Source organism: Carassius carassius, chromosome 3, assembly GCF_963082965.1.
Source record: "Carassius carassius chromosome 3, fCarCar2.1, whole genome shotgun sequence".
Taxonomy (NCBI): domain Eukaryota; kingdom Metazoa; phylum Chordata; class Actinopteri; order Cypriniformes; family Cyprinidae; genus Carassius; species Carassius carassius.
In genome coordinates, this window is record NC_081757.1 from 41,273,135 (window position 1) to 41,297,723 (window position 24,589).

Below are 24,589 nucleotides of genomic sequence, written 5' to 3' on the forward strand. Positions count from 1 at the left end.
CTTATTTGCACTTTACTTGGCCTCTAAATAATTCACAATGTATTTACACAGGGTTGTCCATCGCTCAGACTAAAGATGTGCTGTACAATAAACATAGGTGTGTTATGAAGCAGTAGGATGCAGGTCAGATGGAGAGTGACTGGAATTGGCTCCTGAGAGTCATTCTATGACCGGGATCAATTCCCAATCACTGACATCATTTCCTGCTTCTGTGGCTCAGGAACTGGACGAGAGTAGGGTTACGAATGCCTACTAGGATTTTCAAAATTGGAGAATCATTTCCAAGTAAAGGGCAAGTATAACTAATGATGGGAGAGACGATATGAAGAAAAATATCTGATTGCAATTTAAAATGTGATTTTATATATATATATATATATATATATATATATATATATATATATATATATATATATATATATATATATATACATATATATATATTAACAAGGCTGCACAGTTTGGCCAAGGTTTTGTGAATATATACCAATAAGAAAATTAAAAAATAAATAAACAATAAAATTATATTACTAAAAATTAAAAAATAAATTTTACTATTGCAATATTTCACAGTAAAACAACAACAACAACAAAAAAAAAAATTATTTTATATATTTATACACACACATTAAAAATGTATTTTTTTTTCCAAATATTAAACCATTATTCATTTGATACAGTTACAGATACATATAGATTTTGATATAGATTACAGTGGTTATAGATATAGATATAATATATTTTGTATGACCTAGATTCAACTAAGTATAATGCCTTAAAAACCACAGAACTACAATTGAAAAACACATACTTTGTCTTAAAGCATCACTGGCTCTGTCATGGTTAAAATAAGTCCAGAACATTCAAACATGAAAAACTGAATAACACTGCTACAGGAGGATAAATAGCATACATATATACTTCTTTTATTGATTGAGACAAAACATTTTTATGCAAGCTCGCTGTGTGTGGAAGTTCAAGAGCACATGAAATTGATTAGAATAAATCATTTATTATGCAAGTCTATAAAAAAAAAATGATTTTTTTATGATGATTTTAAGAGTAGACATAGTCGGGTCTCGAAGGCCCTCATAATCCTCCACTGTGCTCTTTAACATCGAGTGTAGTGCATGTAATGGCCATCTGCAGGGAACGGTGTCCTGTCACAGTGAGTCATGGCTGCCTTTCACTGGCCATTACATCACGTGATTCAATAGATTTACTAAACACCGGAGTGGCATCTTCAGCATCAGTTATACAAGTACTGCAATACAAGAGAAAGAAGGCAATCAGTGGAGGTAAGACACGAGGAGACTTTAGAGAGCCATACTTGTGGCCTCTTAAGAAACCCACGTAAATGCACTTAATATGAAACAGAAGAAAAAGCACACACTGATAGCACAAATGCATATATTTATAAAATGCACCGACTAACAGGTTGAACCACAAAATGAGCTGCCCAAAGTCTTAGTGAATGGCATAAATATATGTACATATGTATGTATATATCACATTGTATAATGCATCTTATTATTATAAAATTATCAATAATAGATTGTAATATAAATTAAAATGCAGCTAAAAAATATATAATTTTTCAAAATTAACTTACATAAAAATATATAATTTTTTACAATTTACTTACACTATAGTGTTTAAAACAACAGGTTCATTGAAAAACATGCCTTCACCAACATTTCTGCAAATGAAAACTCCAAAAATCTACCTATTTATGTGTGGTTCCTTGCACAATATTATATTATGACCTCAAAACCCTTTTACCATAGTGCATGATTTGTAAATTAATCCATTTTGATGTTTGCTTTACATAACCAGCTCCATATATGTGGCTTTTCTGATGAAGTAAACTTGCTCGGTAGCGCACCTGGTACAGCATTGCTCTTTTGATGTGGTGCACTTGACTACGAGTCCCAGGAAACATGAGTCACGATAAAAGAGATCAAAGACTAGTACAATGCATCTAAAAAGGCATGGTTGCATCAAAAAATGCATTTTTATCTTACTGTACATTTGCTTTTGTTAACTTATTGTTAGGTTTAGAGTAGGATTTAGTGTAGGTTATACAATATTTTCAATCGTGCTAAAGAATTAACCTTTGAGGCTTTTGAAATGCCGCAATACGTACACCAACCAAACTGATAAAATTTTGCCAGATTGTGTTTTGGACAAAACTGAAAGTGTTTTAGCACCATTTACTGGATATTACACATTTAAAGTGTAGCGAAACATACAATGCAATTTTATTTTGCAGTTTTGCATTCTTCACAATGAGCCTGGGTTGGCTTAAAATAGAAAATACTAAAGAAAATACAAAATATTCTCTGTTCTCATGCAGAAACCCTGCAGGACCTTCACGGCCATCCAAAAAGTCTGTGTCTGCTATCTTATTCTCGACAGTGCTATGGCTATGTCCTGTCCGTGGATAAGCACATTGATTGCATGCTATAAAAACATTTAATTGTTGGTGACTCAGGCTCTTAAATTGCCCAGAGGCTTCTTCACTCTGCTTGGGGGACTTCAAGGCCCAATGGAAATGCAATTACTCAAAATGATAGTGAGAGCCGTCTGCAGTTCTGCCTGTTCAAAGCCAGAGAAACCAATGCTGATTGTATTGATGAAAGGCTGTAACGTCTTGGGCATTAAATGATGGAAATGGAATCTCATTTATCATGAAAGACATTTTGATCCAATGAATCTAAGTGGAGGCTAGTTACAAACCCGAGAAGTGAGCAAGATATTTCCAGGAGAAAGAAAACAAATAATTGGTTTAGCTTTTTCTTTAAGCAATTTTATGAAATATTCAAGAATTCGGTTAATCTTTCAACAGCCTGTTCACTATATTCTGCATTATATTAAGCAAATGGCAGCATCCCAGTCATTCATGCTTCTCTTCTTTACAGCGATCAGCCTTAATAACCAGAGAAATTCATCAGGGAGTCATGTAGTAAGAAATGATCTTAGGCAACTTACTTTACTCGTCAAAAGTGACAGATTGTTAATGTGTTTCCTCCTGTTCAACATTTGATGTGAAATATCTCTCGCACTGCGCCTCACGGGTAAACGACTAATATGATTATTGCCATTATCTATTCTCCTAATGCCATTTTTTGCTACATGATGATGTTTTTATAGCCATGCTGAGAAACACTGGTTTGGTTTTGCAGATCTTCATAGGAGGTATATTTTTCCATTCAAATAGCTTCTTAAATTAAGCATGGAGCTGTGGGAGGTGCAGTTTAGCTCACTTGTACACAGAGCAGAGCTTACTATGAATGTCTCCTGAGACTGATGCTTTAATTCACGGTTAAAGCTCAAACACAGATAAGCATTTGAACAGAAAGCACCTTGGCAAGCTCAATAGCTTTAAGAGCATGTAAAATGAAAGTTGATTTGAGTGCATGATTAGACGACTGGCGTCATTGGCTATGTTTCCATCCAAAGTTGCAAATTAAATTTTTGCACAAAATTGGAATACTGCATAAAACATATGCAAATAAGGAACTGTTTCCATCCAGTGAGTTAAAGAGAACAAAATACTAAGTTCCTGTTAAAATGCTGCCAAATATCACTAAGAAAAATGGAAGTTGCTGCAATAGGAGAAGCTACGGTGTGTCTTTTTTTTGCGTTTAATAAATGACTTGCGCCTCAGAACACAGAAGAAATGCAATAAACATGGTCATTTTATCTTGTGTTTGGATGACTGATGTTTGATAACGCAATCATGTGACACAGTTTATTATCTTACTTAATTAAACCAAGTTTTCCTGCATATTTCTTGCATTTATGCATGTTACTGTTTCCATCCAGCTTTTTTGAAATTCTATATCCCCAAATCTGAATAAAAATAGGTGGATAGAAAAATAGCTAGTGAGGTGAAACTGTATCTCATAACAAAGGAAATTTGATATATTAGGCCCTATAAAATAAATTAATTGAAAATCGGGATTGAAATCCCGAGAAAAAAAAAAGTTTTGTAATTTTCATTAATTTTAATTTAATTTCTTAATTTAGTCATTCTTTTAAAATGTAATCAAATAAAAATATCAAAATTAATTTAAAAAGTGCTGCACAACAACTTTATTGTATATATTAAAACAGGGATGCAAAAATCGCATGCTTATAATATACTAATAATGATTTAAAATTGGTGTTATTATTATTCTAGCATGTGCAGTAGACAATACTGTGCTCAGAGACAAGCAGCATAAGCAAATTACAAGTTTAAATATATTAATAATTACTAACATTAATTTTACAGCCTTATTCTTCCAAAATATACCAAACTCCATGACATCACGATATGCATTTCATTTTTATGCCTGCATCTCATTTGCCTGGATTGTGTCCATGCTTTCTGCATTGCATAAATCATAGGGTCCTACCAATATAATTTTAAGAGAAAATATGTTATCTGCCTCTAAGTGTTCAATGTCACTAAAGAGGAGAAAGGGTCCTTATGAACCAGTTATATGCACTTAAGCTGACGTGTTGTACCAATGACATCATTGTAAGCGAAGGTGACTAAATCCAAGACTTGAGAGCACTTGAGAGAACTGTAAGGTTTAGCTATAACATTAAAGTTCAACTTGGCACTTCTGTAAAATATATTTTTGTTAACTTATGCTTCCATCACACCAAATGCCAAACCAGCAACCAGTTTCTAGGAGTTAAATGCCTAATTTAGCTTAATAGAAGCTTCTCACCACATCTTCCTTAATTTTATTTTTGTTTTGGCAAGTAAAAATATCTTTACCGAAATATCTATCTTTATTGAAAAGCAATTGAAAAGCTGCTATTATCTGGGTGGCAATTAGCACAGGATGAACTTGTTTGGATGCATTGCTTTCAGCTAAGCATTATTTGTTTTGAAGTTTTGTAACAAGTACAGTAGACTTTAGCACTCAAATAAAAGTGCAATGGATCAAAACACCAAAAACCGGATGATCGTTTTTTTTTTTTCTCCAGAGGGCGTTAAAACATGTTTGCCATTATCACAATGGAAGTGCAGTAATTGGTAGAGTGTGTAATTAGTGAGAGCTCAGCTCTTCGAGATGCATGAGATCATCAGTGAGACCATTAATGTTGATAAAAGCATTCAGTTTCTGCTCACTAGATCTTTATATTCACATTATATTCAGATAAATCAAGATGCATTCTTTGTTACAGTAAAAGAAACAGATGTTTTTATTTATTTATTTTTAAACCGTAAAATACTACAGTCAGAAATTTGCTTTGAAATTGCTGCAGGCAAGGTTATTTTTTCCTCCAAACAAATTACTGTAAAATGCATTATGGGATCCCCATAAGTTTGAGCAAAGCATGGGAACGTTTGAGGATTTATAAATAGATGTAATTTAGTATTAATAGAGCAGTGGGTAGTGCTGCTATTGATGTTACTCTGTTGCAAATAGTTGTGTTTCATTTGAAATCTCCATTATGGGGATTAACTTGCACCCTGTTTAATTATAATACCCCCCCCCCCCACACACACACACACAAACAAAAATCTAAATCAAATTCACTGTAAATGAGCCCATGTTCCACTGGGAGTATACTGGGAGAATTTAACAAGCTCCATAGCACACATGATCACATGCTGTAGAAGCCTGTTTCTGCCTTAAATAAATAAATAAATATAAAAATAAAATAGATAATTGTGAGATATAAAGTGACATTATGAGATATGATATAAGTTACAGTTTTGAAAAAAAGTAATAATTTACAGAAAAAGTGGGGGAAAAAGTCATTCTCAATTATGAGATCACAATTTGAGACAATGTCACTTTGGAAGATGTAGAGATGAAATAGCAAGGCATTTTCTTAATTACATGATATAAAGTAATTGTTAGAGATATAAAGTCATAACTGGGAGAGAAAGTCTCAATTACAAGAAATATTCTCAATTATGAGATATATAGTCACATTGTAAGAGATACAATTACAAGTGTGAGGGATAAAGTCACAATTATGAGAAAACACCTCAATTACTCTACAAGATACAGTCACTTTATGAGATATTAAGTCATAATTAGGAAAAAAAGCAACTACAAGAAATATTCTCCATCGCAATATAAGAAATTGGGAGGAATAGTCACAACTACAAGAAATATTCTCAGTTCCGATATATAAAATGACAGTTTGAAATACAAAGTCATAATTACGAGAAATAGTCACAATTACATCAAAGTTTCATTAAGTGATATCAGTCACAGTTTAAAATACTGTATAAATTCTTAATTTGAAGAAATAGCCGCAATTACATAAACATAAAGTCACTCTCTCTGATATATAAGGTCATAATTAGGAGAAACGTTTACAATAAATATTCTCAATTATGAGTTAAAAAATCACGGTTCGGTACGTACCTCGGTTTTAAAGTCACGGTTCAGTTCATTTTCGGTACAGTAAGCAAAAGAAATGCAAACATTAAACTGCAGGTTGTTTATTACTAATAACTTTTTTTTTACAATTTGTTTACACTTTTTTTAAAATACTTTTTAATAAAATATATATAAAATAAAAAAAGAATAAGAAATAAAATACTGCTGCAAAGTTCTCCACTAAATAAAATACTCTGTCTCAAACCAATATCATATAATAAAATATAATGAAAAATATAAATAAACTATGATTACAGCGCAGCATTACCAATCCCAGCTTGTAGGCCTGCTCATGTTTAAAAAATATATATAACTTTTCCAAAGTGTAAAGTGCAGCATCAACAGTTTCAGTTTTTAGACCTGCTCAGATTTCGTTATTGCGTTGGACCGATCAGAATTAAGAGCAAAGGTCTGTTTAAATGCCGACGGGAGCTGCGTTTGAATTACAATCATTTTTTTCCTAGTTGTAGTGATGTTCACACTCACGTGATGCCTTTTGAAAACCTTAGGCCGGTGACACACTGGCATATTGCACCTGTCAAACATAATCTATTTTGCCGTCAATACTGTTGACGGTGTCCTTTATCAGTAGGCTTTATATTTATGCTCAACATGAAGTATAGATATTGTTGTCGTGAACACAAGATCCTGGTCTGAAGGTGGCCTCCCTCTATGTCACCTACAGTAGCAGCAGCGCGCCAGCGCCGCGCCAGGAACGATTCTGGTGTGTAAAGACACAGAAAACGCGAAGCAGCCGTCACGCAACTGACACGCAGCAGAAACGCCACACTCACGCCACGCAGCCAGTGTGTCACCGGCCTTAGAATCAGCTGCAGGGCGGGATTTGTTCTTAATATGCCACTTATTTTGTTCTTTAGGAAACACAAAAATGTACCTATGTTCCACACACAAAATATTGCATTCGGTCATTCGATACACACGTGCACCGTACTGAAAGCCCTGTACCGAAACGGTCCAGTACAAATACATGTACCGTTACACCCCTAATAAAGTCACATTGTAAGATATGAAGTTGTAAACTGTATCAGATCATAATTTGGGAGACATAAAGTTGCAATTAAGAAATAAAATCACGAAAAATATGTCAGAAATGAGCTTAAAACAGGCTTCCATACAATAAAAGGAACACAGTACCAATTATCCTCCCTAATTCCTATGAGGGCGTCAGAGAAGACCAGATGGCTACAACGCTGCAACACTATTGCTGTTCTTCTGTAAATATACATTAGACGACTGTTGTGCAGACACAGCTTATCATAGTGATTCCACATTACACTACAGTATGTTCACGGTCCTGCTCACAGTATATAATTGTCATTAAACTGTAATCAACAGAACTGCTAGGGTAAATGATGGTAAAGCATTAAGTAGCCAGCAATTACTGCAAATTCAGCAAACTGCATGCACACAGGCCTCTGAGGCACAACAGTTAGTCATAGTTAAAAAGTCTCTTTGTCCTAGTCCTTGCATGCACCAAGAACACTATGTTCTACTAGGCTGCCTGGCTCTGTTGAGGATATTTCTTTGTTATTATGGGCGCAATAGATTCTATTCCTCCAGTCTTTCTGGTGCAGTGCATCTGTCATGGAGATCTATGGCTGTAATTCTCATTATTAAGCAGTCAAGCAAAGCTGTGAATTCCTTGCTAGCTAGTATGGCTCTGTAGAGTCACCATGGACATGTATCCCTCACAAACCACAGTGACCAAGGGTGGCCCCGTCAATGTCAAAAATGTAATCAGCAATCCGGCCTCATGTAATGAGGTTTTGCGCATCGATCTCCGACCTCTGATGTCTTTGTTTGTGATGTATCTGTCCTTGTTTAAAAATCAGCGTGAAAGGAGGTGAAGCCACACTTTCTCATTCATCGAGTCTCTGTTTGAAGGTGTGGGGCACGTCAGGTATAATTAAATTATCTAGAAGGCTTGTTAACTTCACTCAAACATAAAGGTTTGCATAAAATAGGCCATTTCAGAAAACTGATACTCTTTGTGGCTAAGGAAATCAATTATAGGTTCTCTGTACAGCTTCAATCAGCACACAGAGGATATAAAAGACGAATAAATTCAAGAAAATAAACTGGTATTTTAGTTTTGAGGTAATATACTTCAGGAACATGGGCTGATGCCATAATACAGTGCTTCAGAAAAGACGATCCTCCCATTCTTAGGCCTTGAGCTCATTAGTCCCTAATGTAGTGAGACCGACTACATCCATATTACTGCCATTACTTTGCATTTAAATTGAATCTGTAAAAGGCATTAGTATCTCAAAAGTCTGAATTTGACAAAATGTCCCTTAGTAATACAGAAGCCCGATGCATCAGATCATGTTTTCATGGTCTATAGGGGACTATGTTATTCCTTATTGGAAAATCTGTATTAAAGGAATAATTTGCATAAAAAGGAAAATTTGCTGGAAAAATACTCACCCTAAGGCCATCTGAGATAATATTTTTGTTTCTTTAACTGAGCAAATTTGGAGAAATTTAGCATTACATCATTTGCTCCTCAATGGATCCTCTGCAGTGAATGGGTGCCATCAGAATGAGAGTCTAAACAGCTAATTAAAACAATAATCCACAAGTAATCCATGTTTGTAAGAATCGAATCCATCATTAAGCCATTTTTAACCTCAAACCTTTGCTTTGGGCCACAACACCAGTCCACAATCCATAATATTGCTTTCTTCAGTGAAAAAATATGCACAGATCAAGCACTGTTTACAAGCCAAAACAGCTCAAAACACATACTTCATGTATCTGGATTTTGTTGTGAGAGGACAACAGGAGGAAGTGTTATTATTGGACCATGGACTCATATTTTAGTTTAAATTTAATTTTAGTTTAAAGATAAAATGTCTCGATGATGGATTTGTTTCTTGAAAACACTCAGCTTTTCACTTCGTAAGAAGTTAATTTGTGGATTTCAGTGGTGTGGATAATTTGTGGATTATTATGATGTTTTTGTCGGCTGTTTGGACTCTCATTCTGACGGCACCCATTCACTGCAGATGATCTATAGATGAGCAAGTGATGCAATGCTACATTTCGAATTGCCTGAGGGTGAGTACATTTGCATAAAATGTTTATTTTTGGGTGAACTATTCTTTTAAGCATATATTTTAGTGCAAACCTAGGATCCAGCACTGGATGTAAATGTGATGAAGACCTGTCGGATCATGTTCCTGATGTGGTTCAGAATTATACATGTTTAAATATCCTGCGAGGGTTGTAATACTATTTCAATGTAATTAGTCACAGTAGAGCTGAATGGAAAAATCACACGGACACGTCCATTAAACAAATGAACTTTTTGATGCATGGTGTCCACTCAAGTTAACATAAATATTTTTAGTTATGGAAAGTAATCAAACTATAACTAATACATCAATTATTTCCTATAAAAAATCCTAGTATTAGTGGATATTGGGTATTTTGTTAAACTATCAGCATCATTTTCTTTTCTCTGTGGCTGACAAGAAGCACAGGACTTTTATTTTGACAGTGATAAGAATATTTACATTATTTAAAAAAGTCATTAAATATGCAATACACATTTACTTTCACAAACCTCACAAATGTTGGAGCACACAGACATATTCAATTACTGTGTGCATTGCAGTTGCAGTTTATTTGTAAAAAAAATACTATGACAGGATTACAGAATCAAAACATTGCTAATGTAATCTGCTTATTTTAATGGAGCAATTCTTCATATGTATTTGTTTGAAATTACTTCAAATATTGTAAATATTATGTCAAATAAATATATAAATACGTACAAAGAGGACCGTGTGAGCAAAAAGCATATGTATGCAGCGTCATGCATGTGATACGTTTATTCTGGATTTCATGTTGGCATTCAGTGTTTTCGTAAAGGACACTGAATAACATTAGTTTGAATTTGTTGCTGTGAAGGCAATATCAAGAAGCATTAACATTAAACAACACTGACTAATGCAAATCTGGTGGAAAAACATTTCTGTGGCAAATTGTGCTTGACACAGCTTGAATATGCATTCATGGAGACTGAGTGTTCACTATGAGAAGAGACAGAAGATACCTTTGAAAATAGATGAAAAGGAATCATAATAATAATAAAAATATAGCCTACTAATGTGACTGGCACCAAAATCAACCCCGGCTCATTGGGAAAAACTTCTACTGTACCTATACATTTATGCAAAACTACAAAAATACATGCAAATTATTGCAGTTTCCAGAGGAAATAAAAGCTAGTGGCAGTAAAACACCAACAACTTTATTCCATTTCCCACAAAAAATGGTAATGGTAACAAATTATAGATTAATGTAGGCTTATGTTCACATTGTTTCTAGCACAATACACTTATATGTTATTACCTCGAAACAGTTTTACCATACTGCATAAACTAATACAATTTCAGGGTTGAGCAAAACACAAGTGGTGTGAGCCCAGATAAGAAAAAGTAACACAAGAGTAATGTAACTCATTGCTTTCCATAATTTATGTATTAATGCAATATTGTAATGCATTACTTTTAAGAGTAACGTTCCCTGACATACAGTTTATATATTCTGAATTAAGGCCCAGTGCATCTGAAAATGTTGCACACAAAGACTATAAAAAAGGAAAACATAAACACAAAGCTGGGAAAGACAGTAGCATCTTGCAAAATGCCCAACCCTCTGCCACTGAACTGATAGTTCAAACTCACAGTGACCTGAGAGCAGAAAGAAAAGGGCATTTACAGGAACATACGAGTTTAGGAGCAAGAAACCGAAAACAGATGACCTTAAAGAGATTGTTGCCAACCATTTTCAAGTACATGCGGCAGGCAGATGCGATAATGACACGAGTCTCATGGATGAGTAATAAAATGATAGAATGAAAAGCAGTGAGAGCCCACAGACATATAAAGTGCACTCATACCACCTCCATTGCTGACAGACCAGTGGCCTTGGCATTCAGAAAGCCATTAGATTAAAGGAAGCGCTGGGTAAAGGTTATAAGTTTTTTCCCTCCGGTTTAGTCTCCCGAATCAGCAATCGCAGACCATAATTTCTGCACAAACAGGCGGTGAAAGCCATTAATATATTCACTGTAAGGTTTCATATGAAGTCCAGCAAGCATCGGGGGCTTCTAAAAATACCCTTTATGTTCTGCGGACTGGAATGGGCTGACTGGAAGCTGCAGTCTGAATCAAATGGCAGAGAAACAATAAAGCTCTGGGCTCCCAAAGGTCTGGGCAAAGGCTCAGATGATTGCATTGTGAACAAGCCTGCAAGAATTTCTGAGATAAGCCTAAGAGCATGTACAATTCATTCTTAATGTTATTTGGCTGAGATAAACCTCCAGGATGGCAAGCAACACGGCGGAATCCGCTACCACAAACCACAGAAAACTGAAACAAATCTTCTCTGTGCACATTTAACAGGATGACACGCAACATGTACACCATTATTTTGGCAACTAAAATGCATATTCATTACATTCTTGGATTTGACTTGCCTGCTTGAAAATCATTTGGAAAGCACAGCATTTTAAGCATGCAGAAGATGTAACGAGGGTTAAGATTTATATTTTTCTTTCATATGTTCGCCAACACAAATTAAGTACAGTGCGGTAAGTTCTATGCATAATAACAAGACCCAGGAGAGGGTTAAGTAATCAGAGGCTGATGTTGTCATAATCTAATTATTCATATAACATGCTTTTAATTATACCAGGGTTTAATTAGGTTACTGTTAATGTCTATGTGTTGAAACAGCCTAATCTTCACATGCCAGCAAAAATAAAATGAGAAAATGAGCTCTGGATGGACAAGATAAAATGATAAAATAAGTGAGCACAGCCCCAACAAAGCCAATAAAAAAATAAATAAATGTTGCCACAAACAAACAAATGTGTTCCACTGTAAAATAAAATAAAATAAAATGTTTTTCAGCATTCCCCTAAATAAAAGAATAAATGTGGTCAATTGTGTTTTAAACAAACAAACAAATACACAAACAAACAAATATTTGTTTCTAAACATTCCACTTAATAGATAAATAAATGTGGTCAACCTTGTTTTAAACAAACAAATAAATAAATGTGTTTCTTAGATTCCACTTAATAAATAAATGTGGTCAACTGTGTAAACAATCAAATAAATAAATATTTTTTATTTATGAAAGATAGACATAATCGACTGGTGATGCTAATAAGAGCACAAATGAACATTCTTGTTGTCTTTCTTTTCTCTCCTGTGGCCGTGGATTCAAAGGTCAGGGAACTCCAGCACAAGGGCCACAGTTCAAGGTCAGTGTGCTAGCGCTCACATCACTAGTGACTGATGCCATTTAAACTCTGAATCTAATGAGACACGAGCCGGAGGCCAAAGGCTCTTGCTGAACTAAACTAGGCAAAATGTAACTGAACTCATTACCCATAGTTCATGTGGGAGTATACAAGCATTGATGATGTATGAAAAGGCATGTGATGGGATTGTGAGCTTGCAGCTGCGCGATTATAATCAGTAATTGCATAGAAGGGTACAGCAGTAGAAGAGATGCAGAGATCACACACCGCATACTGGTATGTGAATAATTCAAAAAGACGCAGCATCTTCTACTGCTTTAGTTCTGAAACCCAGTGAGCTGCTTACAGAGGCCTCATATATGAACACAGACACAAAGGCAAAGTTCATGAAAACAAATAAATACATTTAAAACTTATAGTCCACTTAAAAAGCCAAAACAAGACTGATTGACAGGTGTTTTTTCATGCACCAGTCAATTTTTAGATTTTGGGCTTTTTGGCTTTTCATAAAGTGTTTTTTCAGAATAATGGAAAGAATACATCCAAAAGACACTGTTAAGTATTTATTTTATAACACTTTATCTATTTTTGTCAATAGATTTCAATTACAATACATATTTGTAAAGGCCTTTTTCTCAAAATGAGGTTTTTCTCCAACACTGAGCCATAAATCTCCACTTCAGTAGCACTTACACACACCAAAGTTTACATATTTATTCCTGTCTATATTCCGAAAGTTTTTACAGAGGGATGTTCATATATAATTTTCTTGATTAAATACAACATTTTATTCCCCCCAAAATTGTGAAAATATATTGTTTTCCGGCTGTTCAAAGTATTTTCTGAATGATGGAGTGACAAAAAGAGATACACAGAATTCCCTCTGTAAAAACATTTGACTCTAATGTGTCAAAAAAATTAAACAAGAATTTTGAAACTGACTTCATCTGTGTTCAGATTTTTGTACTAGAAATGTATGCAAATTAGTGCATATTTCATTAAATAATGCCTAATTTGCATATTTAAACATAACATTTTTGAAAACTTGTAATACATTTTTTTTTTGCAATTATCAGTGTAATCAATCAACTTAATAAGTAAGGTGATAACTCTTAGTTATTATTTTTTTACCCTATTCACCTGCGGTGTCTCGCCTTAAACAAGTTAAGACCATTTAAACCATCTTAAATCACCGACAATCCTATTTAAGACCTTTGAAATAACAAATTATCCTGGCATTGCTAAATCACTTTCTTACCCAGTACTTTTGAGTTCGGTTTATTTTTATGCCTATTACAGTACCATTTTACTTAGTGGATTACATTTACATTTTTTAATTAAATGACCTCTGAGAGAATATTTGTTATCACACCTTAAACATTATTTTCAATGAAATAAAGATAATGAAAGTGCTTTAAAAAAATTTAATAAATAAAAATAAACCTTTTTTGGTTATTTACTTCAAAATTTCATGTTTAACGTGTTACTTCAACGTGATCTCATGAGAATACGTGTGTATTTTTAAGTTAAATGTGGTTCTACCACACGTACATTTACTTACGTTTTCATACACATAAAAACGTACAACTTAGACGTATTTATAGCAGTAAAACGTACAAATACTTACGTGTTAGCAGCTAAAAAAACGTAAATAATCTAACGTAAAAGTGTGAATTTATATGAATTCCCATGTATTAATATAAAAATCGTGGCTTTAATGATTTAAATCTGTTGTATTTACTTGTCATTTCAATAAATGTTTTTATTGAATTTATTAAAAGCAGTTTACTCATCTACTTAATAGGAAATAACATTTCTGTGCATGCTGCAACACATAGATACACAAAAGCACAGCATAAAATTACAAATCACATCCATTTTATTTGTTTGCTGTACTCCATATCTTTAGAATCCAGATGTTTGCAAGGAACATAACCATATCAATCGATTTTCATCTTCATTCTCAGCAACAGCGTCCGTCACAGTCAAAGCCCGCGCTCGTTATGATTTGAATTTGAAAAGCGCCAGTGCGCCACAGGAACGTTACGACATGGTTTACGGCACTAATATCAAACTCTCATTGGTTCTCACATAATTCGTCACAGATTGCGACATGTCGTGTTAAAGTTGATAGACATTTGAAATCAGTACTGCTACTGCACCAGTGCGCATTCACGGAGAGAAGACAGATTGATAATTTCACGGATTAATAAATTAAATTCTGCTCTGTACCCTATAAAAACTATTGCCTCCAGAGAGGACTGCGACTGGAACTCATTATTATTAGAACTACTTTTGGTACCACTTTTGATATTTTTTCGCAAAAAATAAATGATTAACATTATGTTTGTTTGTCTGTTATTTGTTTATTTATAACAGTAACGTTATGCAGTTTTAAGAAATGGTTATGGGTAGGTTTAGGGGTAGGTTTAAGATTAACGTTAGTGGCTCAAAATAACGTTTTAATGTTATATTTTTACTAAAATTGTGTTTTATTATGTTTTATTCTTTTAACATTCTGTATAAAATGGGTAGGTTTAGGTTCGGGTGAGGTATAGGGATCTTACATTTATAAAAAAAAAATTAAATTAAAAGACTGACCACATGAGTCGTGTTCAACAACATCTATTTCATAAGATTGCTTTAAGACATGGTGCCAGAAGAGAAGTCTCTTCACAAGGACAGAAAGTGACTTCATGCTTTCCAGGTCTAAATGAAACTGCATAGAGTAGGAAGTAAAAAGACTTTCCCTGTGTAGACAGAAGAAAGCTGAAGAGTTTTTTTTTATACATTAATTATACCAGTGAATCTGTCTTTGTTTTTATCCAGCTTCTTTCCCCAAGCATTGTTGAACAACAGAAGATTTTTTTATGTTTTGTTGAAGCGAGTAGGGGTGTAATGAGAATATGATATGGAGAAGCCGCCCCTACTTCCTCTGCTTTGTCTGGCAGACAGACATCGAGCGGCTGGAATGTAGAAACTGAGGTTCATTTAAAGTGTTTGATCAGTTTAAAAACAAAGCCATGATTAATGTTTCATTGAAATGTGCTGTGCGGATTCATTTGACAGGTGATTGCCAGCTAACCACAGACAATAAATAAAACCCTTCAGAGAACAGATAAGTTAATTATATCATTAGTCATACAGGTGTGATCATTTATTCAAGGAAAGACTCTTTTTTTCTTTAAAATAAACAAATGAAATCAAAACTCTATATACATTTTTAAGGGATAGCTCAACCAAAAATGTAAACAAAAAAAGCGAAGTGGAGGGACTAAAACCCACTTAGCGGTTATAAATTCACTGTAAACTACAGCTTCACATGGCTTACTGCTTTTATAAAACGGTTATTCCATAAACATAGTAAAGTTTCACAAAACAAAACAGAGCAAATAAATTGTAATGCTATTAATAAAACAGTATTATTCCGGCAAACAATGTAGTTCCTCAGAAACAGTTGTGGTTCCAACAAAGTGGTTGCAGGGCAACACATAAACGTAAACAACGATGTATGTTTGTATAGTAAAGCAACAGCTTTGAACGTGGCTCAGCCAATCAGAATCAAGGACTGGAACTCTCAGTTTTATAAATACATCATTAACAACTATCTGCTCAGTACAGTTCAGTACACACTGTGCAAAATATCTGTAAATGAGACTGCGACTACCTGCATTTTTTGGATGTAAATTCAGCTGTCGAATACAGTTGTCACTCTTGTAAATAACTGACCTGTGTGTATAGAACAGGATTAAGCACTAAAAGGTAAACTGGAAACCAAATTTAGCTGCAGTGTGTACATGGCCAAAAACAACAGGACAAAATAATTGATGATTACAATTAATACAAAACGGGGAAATTACAAAAACCAACTAATTGCATTTCATATAAAGTATGTGCTAAAGTATACTTATTTTTTCACAAGGGTGGTCACCATTCACTTTCACTGTATGGAAAAGAGCAGCATGAACATTCTACTAAACTTCTGCTGTTGTGTTCTACAGAAGAAAGCAATGCAGGTTGAGTAAATAATTACAGGACTAGCCTTTGGGGTAAACTATTTCCCACTACTTTTTATGGAAACAAGAATTGACCGCATCACGAAGATCACAAACCTACTGCATCACTATCCTCGTTTAGAGCTTCCTGACACACGTCTGAGTCTGTATTTCAAACTGAAGTGATAGGGCATGCTTAAGCCACAATGAGCTGGCATCTTAGATTAAATATTCAGTGTCTGGTCAAGGATCATGTGGGCTCCTGAAACGCTGTTAGAGGACAGGGGACAGCTGTAACATGACCTGGTGATAACTGTCCAGAAACCAAAGAGACGAAACATACACGACTCATGTCACAAAGAATGTCCAAATAAACACACAAGACTGACACGACTTCAGGCTCAGCCTACGTTTCGCACGTAAGCAGACAAAAAGCAATGGAAGCTATAAATGGTTTATTTCTGAATTATGGCCGGTAAGAGCATCAGATAATTCCTCATACTCAAAGAGAGTTAAGGAGGAAAGAGCATAACTTCGAAGAGTTGAAGGGTTTCAGCCTTGCATTGACAAACCAAATCAAATCACTTGAAATCTATAGCCATACTGAGCTGAATACTAAAACTGTCTACATGCACCTGAGAGATAAAACATGATACAGCAGAAGAGAAAGTTCTCCAGATGCTTACAGGCAAGATTAGAAAAATCAAGGCCATTTTTGTCTCTTTTCCCCAATGACAAAAGGCAGACGTTGTTCCAGGTCCCATGCCAAGTATTTCAACCTGTCCCCCCCTAAAAATGGATGATAAATTGCAGCGCTGCACACGTGTGACAGCGCAAAGCAATAAACTGGAGCAAAACAAAAAAGGCAAACGTCATTTGTTCACAAGAGAGATATTTTGAGCATTTAGGCATTAAGAGCGAGGCTCCAATGTGACAAATAGCTGGACGTGGTCCTCTGGCTCCGTGAATTTAACCAGCAGTTAAATTCACAGTCTTCAGGGTCCAAAAGCCTGAGGAAATACGTCCAGCTCCTTTCTGTGGGACATTTGAACTTTAGAAAGATGCATTATGGTGTGAACAATGTAATAAGTTGTTCAAAGTCATTTGTAGCAATGAAATAGTAATCCAGTGCTGCTGAGATAAAACAAGGACACTGGAGGATAAAAAGAAAAAAGGCACATTCTCTTAAGACCCTACATGCTTGGAAAATAAAGCTTCGAAAAGGTTTTTTATTTTTTCATCATTTCCAATGAACATTGGTCTCAAACTCAATTCCTGGAGGGCCAATATAATATATATATATATATATATATATATATATATATATATATATATATATATATATATATATATATATATATATATATATATATATATGTTCTTTTTTTCAGTCTTAAAGCTCAAAATGTATTTCTTTAAGGTTCAGTCTTAAAAATGACAGTGAGAACGTCAAGTGGACTAGTAGGACTAAATGTATCATTTTCTTTTTGATCGGGATCAAAAGAATGGAAAGAACTGAACTACAAATGTGAACACACCCTCAGTCAGCAGGTCCTAAAAGATTAGGTTTTTTTTATTATTAGTTCTTAGTCTAAAGAATCTTTTTCCACTATAAAGAACCTTTTATGGAATGAAAATGGATGTTCTTCGCGAAACCACAAATGCCAATAAATAATCTTTATTTTTAAGAGTTTAGGAAATCAAAATTGGAGTTTTATTAAATGTCTATATAATTTATATAAAATAATCTAAATAAAAAAAAGCAAACCCTTTGTTCCATCCCAACTTTGTGTTTCAATAGGAATGATATCATGTGTCTTATTAAATAATATGAGTGCCAAGAGATTTTTTTTTTAAATGTGGTTTTTCAGTTTATGAGTACAAGACTGACCATACTTGGACGTTTTGCTATACAACATAAATTACACACAGATACTTCAAAAGAATCTATTTCAAAAATATTTACATGTATTTACAGCACTAGTATAAAATAATACATTTTTGGAACTAACCTAAAGACGCTACGGCATTCACTCATTATGTCACATATTGATCAAATGTAAATAACAGAACATGTTTTTTTGTCTTCGTGAAATGCAATTTGCACTTCATGGTTGGGTAAAGTTGCTTTGTATTTATTTCAACTAAAAAGTAAAAAGTTCATTTTAGGTAAGAACAGAGAAAAGCAGGACAAAACAGAAACAGGATCACTGATCTACAGACGGATTGTCTTATTGTGTCAGTCGAATCAATACAGCACCTTAACAAGGATTTCAAGTGAAGTCAGAGAGACAGTCTCCAGCAACTTACAGTCAGAAAAGATGCCAGTCTGCCAAACTATCAATATTAAAAGTCATTTTCTGTGACTCAGCAGAATGCCTGGCACTGGGCTCTCTCCAGATCACTTCCAGCTCTTTTAATTCATTATTGATATCTTCTGGTAATCACCACCAAACAGCTGGCATCACTATCAGGATACATTCATTTTTAATGCATTTGACCCTTAATTCCATTAAATCACCATTTGGCAAACTGTTAAGTATTAGTCATGAATAGAGCAGCGTATCTATAACTATTTAAGAGACAAATGTGAAATGATAATGTTCATCATCACGGGACAGACTGAATGTGAGAAGCCATACTGTGTCATAAAAAAAAAACTAATACCTTTTCTGTGTAAATCATTCAAAAGGTTTACTTCGTAAAAGTGTACACTGTAAAAAATTGTCCAAGTTGTAAATAAAACAAAGATTATTGGAGTACATATTTCAATAAAATTTTTCCATCAAAATTTCACAATCAAATTAATGCTATATATGAGATATTTTACAAGAAAACACTGTTTTTCGCAATTTAAATGAGACTCAATGGCACCCAAATGAAATGCTTGACTATGCCAAAATTAATTCAATAATAACTAGGAAAACCTGTCACAAAGATCCCCCCAGTCAACGAGAGATTTTAATGAGGAAAGACTTTTTTTTCCCTGTCAGTGATGATCAAAAACTAGATCAGACCGCCTTAAACAAATTCCTTCAGGAGTTCTCAAGCCTTCAGGGCATGCCTTTTTATCTTTCAAAATGTTTGCATGAAACACTCCTCTATGTACACAACACATTCTAATGCATGATATTCATGAAATACGACCAGCAAAGCAATGCATGCCGGGTTTTGCCATCCATGGTCTTTGTTGTCAAAAACTCCCACACATTCAGACGCAGGTTCACATACTGCAGAGACACACTGCACATTCCTCGCAAGCACAACAGATGCACCATAATCAATAAACTCAAAACAGGGGGCTATATAGGTAAAGTGTAAACAAATACACCTGTCAAATCACATACCAATCCCATCAGAGTGTGCCTGGATTAGCTAGAACAAAACTTTCTCAAGCTGAAGGCGTAAATTACCATAAGAAACAAACTGCAGTCCTGAGTACAAAGAGAAGAACCCGTCTTAGACTAGTAACTTCATCTGAAACAAAAGAAATACACCTTCAGCTTATTCTGATTAAAATGGATGTAAAATGAGTCTATTTATTTAAAATATATTGGATTTTAAAGGGGTGATCCCAAATAGTCGACGAATCGATGCTTTGATTCGAGAGCCTGATTTGACTACCAATCTAACAGTCAAATATTCGCGGGCTGTTATGATTATGCCATTCTGACTATATGTGAGCGCTCAAATGTCTGATTTCACATAGAACTACCAGTTTTCTCCCAATAAGTTAATATACAGCCTATTATGATAAAGCTGTAAGAATCTGAAAATAAAGAAGCTTCAAATTAATATTTCAAAATGCGTGAATAAATCCAACCACGCCTATAGATTTATGTTTCACTTTCCATAATCTGTGACCGACAGAGGAGCATCTTGGCGTCAGGGATTTAAAACTTTACCAAGACTCAAACTGACACAGACAGAGACTGGATTCTTTCGATCAGGTAGGGTAAAAGTGATTTCAGAGCATTTCAGCCGGTTTATATATATCGAGGATATATTATTTACCTGATATAAGATGCATTTGGTTTTGAGTCAAGTGCTTCATTGTAGTACTACAGTGATATCTCTTCAGCGCACAGCATGAGCAGGACAAACTACAATGCACAATAATAATAACTATGATTGGGACTGTTATATACATACTATTATAATGAGAACACCATACTAAAACGTGGTGAATTTTTTTAGTATAGCTGCCGTGTTTCTGCACATTGTTTCGTGAAGAACGCGTCCACAAAAGCAGTTCGCATCCAGAGCTGTGCACACACATTCATTTGCATTCGGGCTCTTTTTGCAGATAGCCTATAAGTCTTAATATTAATGTTATGTTGTATAAATAACGAAGCGTATTCTACATGAAATTATGAGTTTAATCCCATTGATTAAAAACCTGCTATCAAATGCGTCTGGTCATCTTCAGCGCATGCAGCTCAAAACAGAAATGCAGAACATTAATAACTACTGTCATATAGGCTAATTTTATAATGAGAGCACTATTGTAAAAACTGTGAATTGTTAGGGTTTTTCTGACGTTTAGTGTTAACTATACTTTATTAAAAACATACAAACATTATTTACCCCGTTTGTATCTGTGAGGCATTTGTTACACATTTTCCCTGTGTGTTAACATCAGTAATTATGGCTGACGGATGTCTGTCTGACTCAATGTATTTTGCCCCGCCCCCAAACATATGATTCGACTATCAGTAGAATATGAGCAAGATTAGAAAATTCTGATTCGACTATGAAAATCCTTAGTCGGGGACAACCCTAGTATTTTATATATATATATATATATATATATATATATATATACATACAGATAACAGATAATTATAGAATATATTTATTCAATAATGAATTATAATAATAGTAAATAATAAATTACAAAGAATATAATTAATACTATTATCTGTATGTGTGTGTGTAATATAATTATGTGTGTGTAATATAATTATGTGTAATTAAATTATACAAAACTATATTATTAGTCGCTTATTTTTAAATTTTCATGAACTGTATTATTAATATTTTTTATTGTTATTTTAATTATTGTTATTTTTATTGCTAATATATATATATATATATATATATATATATATATATATATATATTAAATGTAAAACCATATATAAAGGGTTTCTGAGTAAATCATTTATCAAGGTCAGTAGGTACAGTCACTACATGTAATTGTTTTGATGTACAGCCGATTTCCTGCAACAAGCCAACACATTTCAGAAATAATGGTCCGCTGCCCAAACTACTTTCACACAATTTGACATAATTTGTAGACACACCGGGAAAACTACAGCAGGATACTCAAGGACAGGACAACGTGACTAAATGTGCAAGAGAAGAGCCTTGAAACAGCTGACACATCAATTTATATTTGGTAAATGATGGGGAACATTTGTTTGCCGCCTTCTAATTGCCAGTAGCCTGGGATTAATTGACATGATTAGGAAGAGATTAGGAAGGAGAAGATGGATAACAAAGGTCAAAATGCGGTTAAGAGATGCCTGCAGGTTGTTTGAGCTGCTCTGCTTCAGCTAACTGCATGCATATAACGCCAGCTTACACTAAAGTATTTCAGCTGCCACTGCAATTGTGGACGCATCACACGAATCCAACAAAGAGCAAACCTAAAAAGCAATATTCCCAACATGAAAAACTTCGGAAAAGCCGTGAACTTTACCTGCATTGAGTGTCCCAGTAATAAATCTGAAGAAGTACTGAGCAAACTTCAGTATCTGCCTCTTGCATCTCTTCCTGCAACTGCTCATGCTGAGGTTTCTCTCTCTCTATTTTTCCACTGTTTAATCCTCAAAGGGTCTGGTGACAGAGGAAAACTTCCTCCCCACGGCCGCGCTCTCCTGCCCGAAGCTGCTCTGCTCGTGCGCCTGTGAGAGACGGCTCATATGGAACTGCGCGAGGGGGGTCACTAACTCATAAATATTTCCTCTGGAGCGCTCGTGTGTCCCAGAGCGCTCCCTTCTGAGCCGTCTTCACACTCTTTCCGTAGTTGTAGTAGAGCGACTGCTTGTGAGTCTCAGCACCAACCTCCACGAGCGCTGCTGGGGAGGAGCGAAAGCACGAGAGAGGAGGTGGAGGAGGGGTGGGAGGTGAAAAAAGAGAAGGAGTGTCCGCGAATCAGCGCCGACAGGCGATTATGGGACTGTCGTGTTGCCAGTTACGATACTGCAACACTCCTGAGGCACTCTGAGAGCCACCTGATTCATTGAGAGCGAAAGATAAATAAAAAAAGTGGAGAAAGAAAAGGGGCAGAGAGGTTAAAGATAAGAGAGACTATGGAGACAGCTTGCTCTTGAATGAATAGGACAGAGATGTGGAGAATGAAGATAAAGGTGAAGGTGCGAGAAAGAGTGAAAAAAGATCCAGAGCGAAAGACAAAGGCAGAGGCAGAGGGACTGAGGTGTGAAAAGCAACGACTGAAAGCAAAGACAGAGAGAGAGCGTGAGGTTAAAAGTGAAGCGACACACCTTGACAGTTCAGAACATCAGGTGTTCAGATGCTGGAAATAAAGTTGGAGCTCATAAGGTCAGACTTGATGACTCACTGCCACTCACAAAGACTGGGACTTGTCCACAAAAACAGGTCTAGGTCATATTTTACCCCCAAATCAAAGTAACAATGAAGGTTGTTATAGTCGCAGCAAACATTCAAGGCAGTGCAACTACTATAATAGTGATATATTAATACTTTATCATTTAAAACACGGACGATCTGTTTTGAGAATGAGAACGAAGAACGTTCACACAAAGAACGAAATCTGAAATATTACAACCAAAACAAAGCTATAACTTAACTTAAACTAAATACTAAATTAAACTATTCTTTTTTCATTACCTAAAAAATAAGGCTGAAATAATATATAAATATTACATTAAAAAAACAATATTAACATAAAAAATTGGTCATTTTATTTCAGCTTGTTTAAAGGGATGGTTCATTTTGAAATTAAAGTGTGGTATGTTTTAGCTTACCTCAGAGGCATCCAAGGTGTAGGTGTCTTTGTTTTTTCGAAGTAGTTCCCATTTTGATATTTTTAGGTCAAACCTTTCTTGTCTGTCACTCATATAATGGAGGTCTATGGTCACCACCTCAAAGAGCATGCACAGAGGAGTCCAAATTAAACAATTCCCCATCGTAAGTACACATTGATGACCTAAGACACGAAACTAGCGGTTTGTGTAAGAAAACGAACTGTATTTATATAGTTTTTACCTCTTATACACAACCACGTCCAAGTGATCTGAGGGCGTGCATGCTTCCTGATGTGACGTGCGCGCTCTGGCTTAGTCTGCGCAAGCGCCGGAAAGCCCCTGGAAGTGATCTCTCGCGCGTGTACATCACTCTAGTTTACTGTTTACCACACGCTACCACTCTGCACTGTCTAAAATATAATGCAGTAATTGTAATTAATTGGTTTATAATGCACCCTATAATCGTTGCGATAATAAAAAAAATTTAATAAAAAAACTCTATTGACAGCGTGCCATTGGGTCCCTCTGGCCCAACGTCCCTCTGGACGTCCTTCTGGACGTCGTCTCCAGTTTATACGTGGCAAACTAAACACAACGTGCAAAACGCTGCGGCTCAACAGCGGAGAAAACTCAGGATCTTCAGTCAGGCAGGTGTGTGATGCGATACTGTCAATGTCCTCATCGTCGTCTTGTAGTTGTGGCATTGCTATGTTCCATACATGACAACATATGCTCTCCGCTTCTGTTGGCATCTCACAAAACTTGCTACAAGAACACCACCAATTTTGAAGAGATCTCTGTCTCTCTGAGGCTTGAAGACGTGCTGCTGCAGTGGATGCTTCCTCCATCGCTCTGAGTTCTTGATCTGTGTAACGT

The 24,589-nt window shown here is 35.1% G+C and overlaps 1 protein-coding gene across 4 annotated transcripts in view; it reads right to left on the reverse strand.

Moving 5' to 3' along the window:
* Positions 1–24,589, reverse strand: part of kcnip4a (potassium voltage-gated channel interacting protein 4a) — a 207,706-nt gene that overhangs the window by 116,688 nt on the left and 66,429 nt on the right. The window contains exon 1 of one of the 4 annotated variants that reach the window (XM_059538768.1): positions 22,405–22,768. The exons of the other annotated variants lie outside the window; for them this stretch is intronic. Within the exon in view, the coding sequence (XP_059394751.1) occupies positions 22,405–22,492 (88 nt within the window). The 5' untranslated portion in view covers positions 22,493–22,768. Of the gene's footprint in view, positions 1–22,404; positions 22,769–24,589 lie in introns of those variants that run through there. 4 annotated transcript variants of the gene reach the window in all.